Source organism: Helianthus annuus, chromosome 12 (genome assembly GCF_002127325.2).
Source record: "Helianthus annuus cultivar XRQ/B chromosome 12, HanXRQr2.0-SUNRISE, whole genome shotgun sequence".
In the NCBI taxonomy this organism is placed as follows: Eukaryota; Viridiplantae; Streptophyta; class Magnoliopsida; order Asterales; family Asteraceae; genus Helianthus; species Helianthus annuus.
Window position 1 is genome coordinate 87,559,310 of NC_035444.2, and position 7,406 is coordinate 87,566,715.

At 43.2% G+C, this 7,406-nt stretch overlaps 1 protein-coding gene and 1 non-coding gene across 2 annotated transcripts; one reads left to right on the forward strand and one right to left on the reverse strand.

Annotated features, from left to right (window-relative positions):
* Positions 1-873: 873 nt before the first annotated feature.
* LOC118485082 lies at positions 874-1,323 on the reverse strand. Its single transcript, XM_035981326.1, has one exon. It carries the CDS (start codon positions 1,321-1,323, stop codon positions 874-876), a length of 450 nt encoding a protein of 149 aa, XP_035837219.1.
* A 4,438-nt stretch (positions 1,324-5,761) lies between these two features.
* Positions 5,762-5,867, forward strand: LOC118485252. The gene has a single exon (XR_004875557.1). It is a non-coding gene; the product is annotated as a small nucleolar RNA R71 (small nucleolar RNA).
* The last annotated feature ends 1,539 nt before the right edge of the window (positions 5,868-7,406 follow it).

Here is a 7,406-nt window from a genome sequence, read left to right on the forward strand (position 1 = left end):
CCAAATTATCTCAAACTAGGGTTTCAAATTTCGACCCCAAAATTGTGTTTTCTCTGAAATCTCTCCTCACAATCACAAAGCTTGTGAAAAATTAGCCAATTTAGACCAAGATTCCCCTTGATTTGGACAGGAATTGAAGGTTTTATGAGAGAAGGAAGGTGGAAGAACAATGGAGGTTGTGGGTTCTTAGAGAAGAGGAAGATGGTGGAAAAGTGAAAAGTGAATGGGTGGATAGGGTTTATTCTCGTGACCAGGCTTGATTGTATTAGAGTTTATTATATATTTTTTTATGTGTGTGCGGACCCCAAACGACGGAAACAAGAAAGTTGCGTACCGTAATTTACGGTCTCACCGTAAATTACGGTGAGACCTGAATGTCCATTCTTGCACCGTAATACAGTAGAGATCTACCGTAAAACCCAACAATTTTCAATGACCACCGTAAATTACGGTATTACCGTAAATTACGGTAATCACTGAATGTCAATCCCTTGCCGTAACTCAGGAGGTTTTCACCATAAAAGTCCCAAAAAATGATAATGACCACCGTAATTTACGGCTGTACCGTAAATTACGGTACACGCTGGGCATCTTTTTTTCGCTAAAAATTGAGGTTCTATGTGACAATTTTTTTTAGATTTTTTTAAGTTTTTCGATTTTTTTATGTTTTTTAATTTTTCAAAAACTTGTAAAAATTACCCTACCCCCTCAAAAATCCCGTGTTGTCCTCAACACAATGTAAGAGCAATTCGTGACCCGAACATCCCCACACTTGTTTCGAACACGGACTTCGAGGAACTATGGCAATTGTGCAAATATACAAAACAAGACAAAACAAAACTACTATGTACACTACCACCAAACCTGGGCCTCTCATGGTTGTTCCTCCTCCACCGGGCGTAAGATGTAGCCCGCTTTGTCAAGCTCCAAGTTGTTGATGTCATTTCCTTCCAAATACGGCTTCAAGCGGTGACCGTTCACCGTTTGTTGTTTCAACGTTTGCTCATCTTGGATGTCCACGTCACCAAATCGCCCAACTCTTCGAATAACATACGGACCCATCCATTTGCTTTTAAGTTTGCCCGCGAACATTTTCAGTCGTGAGTTGTACAACCACACCTTCTGCCCTACTTCGAACGTTTTCTTGCGCAACTTTGCATCATGCACTTTCTTTAGCTTATCCTTATAAGCCGATGCACATTCGTACGCCTCATCTCGAATCTCTTCTATCTCGCTCAATTGTAACTTTCTCAACTTACCCGCCTCGTCGTAATCCGCATTGACTGTCTTGATCGCCCAATGCGCCCGATGCGCCAACTCCATTGGCAAATGACAACCCTTACCATACACCATCCGGTAAGGTGTTGTGCCAATCGGAGTCTTGTAGGCCGTACGGTATGCCCACAAAGCATCATCCAACTTGCTTGACCAATCCTTTCTATCCGTTCTTACCGTCTTCATGAGGATCTCCTTGATTTGACGGTTGGACACTTCAACTTGTCCACTCGTTTGCGGATGGTAAGGTGTGGCGACTCGGTGGTTCACGCTATACCTCTTCAATAATTTTCTGAAGTTAAAGTTCTTGAAATGTGAACCACCATCGCTTATAATAACCCGCGGGATTCCAAAGCGAGAGAAGATGTTGGATTGAACAAATTTACAAACAACCGAATGGTCGTTTGTTCGTGTTGCAATAGCCTCAATCCACTTCGAGACATAATCCACCGCCACAAGAATATAAAGGAAGCCATTCGAATTCGGAAACGGACCCATAAAATCTATTCCCCATACATCAAATATCTCTACAACCAAGATTGGTTGTAGCGGCATCTCATCCCTCTTCGATATGCTACCCATCTTTTGGCAATTTACACAATTCCGGGCGAACTCAATTGCATCCTTGAAGATAGTGGGCCAATAAAACCCACAAGAAAGTACCCGATAGCCGGTTTTATGCCCACTAAAATGACCCCCGCAAGCGGACGAATGAGCATGAGTTAAGATTTCTAACACTTCCGTCTCGGGCACACACCTCCGTATGACTTGATCCGGTCCGATCTTGAAAAGATCCGGCTCATCCCAAATGTATTGCCTCACTTGGACCATGAATTGTTGTCGACGCTTTTTGGTCCAATGAGTTGGAATGGCACCCGTGGCTAAATAGTTGACATAATGAGCGTACCACGGTGCAACGAAAGTGGAAACGGCTAAGAGTTGCTCATCGGGGAAACTTTCATTGATTTCACTTACATCATCGGTCCCCTCCACCGGAATCCTAGACAAATGATCCGCAACTACATTCTCACTTCCCTTCTTGTCTCGGATCTCTAGATCAAACTCTTGTAACAATAAGACCCACCGAATCAAACGCGGCTTCGCATCCTTTTTCTCCATTAAATACCGAACCGCACTATGATCCGAATAAACCACTACCTTGCTTCCCCAAATATACGAGCGAAATTTATCCAAAGCATACACCACCGCTAGTAATTCCTTCTCAGTTGTGGTGTAGTTAAGTTGCGCTTCGGATAAAGTTTTGCTTGCATAATAAATAACCACCGGCTTCTTGTCAACCCGTTGACCCAAAACTGCACCAATAGTGGTATCACTTGCATCACACATTATCTCGAACGGCTTTGACCAATCGGGTGGTTGCAAGATAGGCGCCTTGACCAAGTGTTCCTTCAAAACAGTGAAAGCTTGCATACACTCGTTAGTAAAATCAAACGGGACATCTTTTAATAACAAATTGCATAAGGGTTTGGTGATAACACTAAAACCCTTAATGAAACGTCGATAAAAACCCGCGTGTCCCAAGAATGACCGTACACCCTTAACATTTTTAGGAGGTGGCAAAGATGATATTACCCGTATCTTTGCCTTATCCACCTCCATCCCTCTTTCAGAAATCACATGTCCCAACACAATGCCCTCTTGCACCATGAAATGACTTTTCTCCCAACTTAGCACTAAATTTTTCTCAACGCACCTTTTCAAAACCTTTTGCAATTCGTTGAGACAAGCATCAAAAGTAGTGCCAAAAATGGAGAAGTCATCCATGAATACTTCGAGCGACTCTCCAACCATGTCCGAGAAAATACTCATCATACATCGTTGAAAAGTTGCCGGAGCATTACACAAACCAAATGGCATTCGCCTAAAGGCAAAGGTGCCATATGGACATGTGAAGGTGGTCTTGTGTTGGTCATCCGGGTGTATGGCAATTTGATTATAACCCGAATACCCATCTAAGAAGCAATAATATTTTTGACCCGACAATTTTTCAATAATTTGGTCAATAAAAGGTAGCGGGAAATGGTCCTTAGAAGTGGCGGCATTTAATTTCCGGTAGTCAATACACACCCGCCACCCGGTAACCGGTCGGGTGGCAATTTGTTCACCACTTTCATCCTTGACTACTTGAATGCCGGCCTTCTTAGGCACAACTTGGGTGGGACTCACCCAAGCGCTATCCGAAATCGGATAGATGATTCCCGCATCCAACCATTTAATTACCTCCTTTTTTACTACCTCCCTTAGGTTCGGGTTCAACCGCCTTTGAGCTTCTCGTGTCGGTTTGGCATCTTCGGTTGTGATAATTTTATGCATGACGATGGATGGACTAATTCCTTTGAGGTCGGCAATCGTCCATCCAATAGCACCCTTGTTTGCTTTTAACTCCTCCATCAATGCTTGCTCTTGTGCCAATTCCAAATTAGAGGCAATAATGACCGGTAAAGTGTCATTATCCCCTAAAAATACATACTTCAAGTGGCTAGGCAAGTCCTTGAGCTCCAACTTTGGTGGTTCCTCCAATGATGGTTTTGTACCCGAATCGATTTCCACCGGTAGACCCTCGAATTGGTGGGTCCATGGTGGTCTACCTTCTTTCATCGCCATAACATCTTGTGCTTCCTCTTCAACCCGTAGTGCATAAGCATGTACCTGTTCAGAAAAGTCACACAGGCAAATATCCAAACCATCCTCCTCATACTCATGCGGGTTGCATCCATCTACTATGTCTGCCATGAAACACTCATCAACACCGTTAGCATTAGAATTGTTAGTAAAAACATTCAAACGCATTTTTCTGTTTCCAAATGCCATATCAACTGTACCAAATCTACAATCGATAATAGCATGTGCGGTGCTTAAAAATGGCCGAACCAAAATTATGTTTTGTTGTTGTTTAGGGTCCGCCGATGAGTAATCCAACACTAAGAAATCCACCGGGTAATAAAACTCATCAATTTTTACAATAACATTTTGAACCATACCCCGAGGCAACTTATGAGACAAATCGACCAAAACAACCGTCGTCTCCACCCTTGCTAATGGACCAAAGTCATATTGGTCGTATAAGCCCCCAGGTAAAATGCTAACTCCGGGTCCGAGATCTAGCAACGCCTTAGCCATTTGAAAATTACCCACTTGCACATTAATCAATGGCGTGCCCGGATCTTGGAGCTTAGGAGGAAGCTCCCCATTCAACACCGCACTCACTTGCCCGGTTAAATCCACCCGCTTAGGCACTTTTTTCTTGTTTTGCCTTTTTTGTGTACATAATTCTTTTAAGAATTTTGCATAAGCGGGGACTTGTTTTATTGCATCAAGGAGTGGGAGATTTATTTTAACTTGTTTGAACATATCCCACATCTCCTCCTTTTGAGGACCTCTTGACACAATAAAATTTTTCTTTCCCGGGTCAAGTAGGGCCGATGGAAATGGAACTTGACTCGGTTCACCCTCAACTTTTTCATTCTTTTCACTTTCACCCAAACCCGGTTTTTTAATAATTGGTTCTTTTGATTTAACCGGTGAAAGTTCATCATCACTTTCCATTCCCGTGATGTCCTCAACCACCCCCTCGACCAATTCGGGTGACAAATTGACCTTAAACTCTTTCCCACTTCGTAAAACACTAACATGATTGATATTAACGTTACCTCGTGACGAACCATGTGAAGGGTTTACCTTAGTGTCGCTTGGAAGTTGACCCTTACCTTTCTTCAATTCCGCCACATCGGTTGCTAATTGACCCATTTGGGTTGTTAGTGATCGGATGCTTTTATCACGAACCTCATCTTTTTGCATTCGCACTTCGTCTAGTTGGTTCCGTTTTTGCATCTCCATTTGCATGCTCTTTAGCATCTCCATCACCTCGTTTCCACCCGAAAGCCCCCCTTGTTCTTGACCCGTTTGGTATTGTTTTTGATACCCTTGGTTATTCCCGCCTCGGTACCCACCTTGGTTATTGTAAGATGGCCGTGAACCAAAATTACCTTGGCTACCTTGAAAATTTGGGTTCGCTTGATTTGACGGGTTCCCATATCTAAAGTTCGGGTGATTCCTCAATCCGGGGTGGTAGGTATTAGAATTCATGTTGTTGTAGTTCCTACCACCTCCTCCTTGACCTTGACCTTGAACCGCATGGACTTCCTCGTATTGCCCTTCCAACATCCCTTGGCAGTTTTCAGCCGCATGATCTATTTCATTACACAAAGCACAAACATTATATATTTGGTTAGTGGTTTGAACATTACCATCATCTATGGCGTGCACTTGTGGTCGGTTAGTGGTTGGTCGGGCTCTTCTTGAAGCTTGGGCCTTCCTTTTTGATGTAGTTGCCATGCTTTCCAAAAACTCCCAATCTTCATTCTCATAATTCGTCCCAAACGTCCCTCCGGTGATAGACATTAAATCACGTGCGTCTTCGGCACTCAACCCCTCATGAAAAGCGTTCATCAACTCCCATAACTCAATTCCATGATGAGGGCAGTTTTTAATCATCATGTTAAAACGCTCAAACGCCTCATGAAACATCTCACCGTGTTGTTGTTGAAAGCTTCTCAATCCCTTCCGCGCATCATTGGTCTTTTGGGCGGTGTAGAATTCATCCAAAAAGGTTTGTTGCATCTCCCCCCATGTATATATTGATGCCGAAGGCAAAGTGTAGAACCACTTCTTTGCCTTATCCTCCAAAGAAAACTGAAATAAGACTAACTTGACTTCATCGGCCGAAAAACCTTGACTCCCAAAAGTGTTGCAAATTGAGTCATAGGCCTCTAAATGGAAATACGGCTCCTCCGTTGCTAACCCTTTGTACTTCGGTAAACTTTGCAACGAGTTTGTTCTTACTTCAAAAGTTCTCCCTTGGTTGTTGTGAGGGATAACCACCGGTGAAGGGTTTTGAGTAATGATTGGTCTGAAATGTGCCTCTATTCCCCTTGCTTGTTCCCTAAGATGCCTTCTTGGAACACCCAATCGACCCCTTGGACGAATAGGACCCATTGGTCTTGGTATAGGCCCTTGTGGTGCAATTGGTTGTTGGGGCATCGGTGGGTATTGATTCGGCCTTTGAAATTGTGGGTGTACATGTTGTGGCCTAACTTGTTGCAATGGAATGGTTGTTGGATCGGTGGCCCTTGTGGTCTTGGCCGAATGTGTTGTGGTATAATTTGTTGTTGTGGCATTCCACCAACACTTGCCATCCCTTGAGATTGACTTTGCAAATACCCAAACTCCCCTTGATCACCATAACCTCCATAACCGTACCCATCATCTTCATAACCTTCATAATCTTCAAATCCCTCATCATAACCATCTCCTTGAATTCCCGAGGTCTGCCCAAATGGGATGGTCGAATATTGAAAGCCCGACTGTTGTTGTTGTGGTCTAAAAGATGAAGTAGTATGCACGATAGTTGAATTGGGTGCAATTGTGAAGGTGGATGATGATTGACCTGTAGTTGGGGGAAAGAAGTGAGATAATGGTGGGATTGTGGTGGATGGATCGTAGGTGATGGTAGGCTCAGTTTGAGTGGTGATTGGTTGGGTGACATTGGATGATGTAAATTCAGCGGTGGTATTAGGTAATGTAGTGTTTGGTGATGGTTGGGTGGAAGTAGGTATAAAGGATGAGGTTGTTTGACTGGTTGTAGGTGGAATCTGAGAATCAGCCATGATGTTTCTCGGTGTAATGGGTGAAGTGGGTGAACCAATGATTTTGTTTTCTCGCACTAAAACTCGGTTTTGTCGTAGCGTTCTTTCAATTTCCGGATCAAACGATAGCGGTGATGACCTGTGAGAGCCTCTAGTATGCATACACCTGAAGTACCTGCACACTAAACACAACCAGCGTAAACCCGAAAATAACAAACAAAACTATTAAACTAACACACGTTGCGCACTACTCCCCGGCAACGGCGCCAAAATTTGACGTGATGTCGTGGGTCACGCAAATTTAATCCCTAAACAACTGTAGTTAGTGGTAGTAGGGTATCGAACTCAGGGAGTATGTGGAAGATGTGTCGATTATATAGCTTTGCACTTAAACTAATTATTAAACTAAATTGCAGAAAATTAAAATTCAAGATCGTGGATTGTTGTTTTAGAAAACTAAATTAA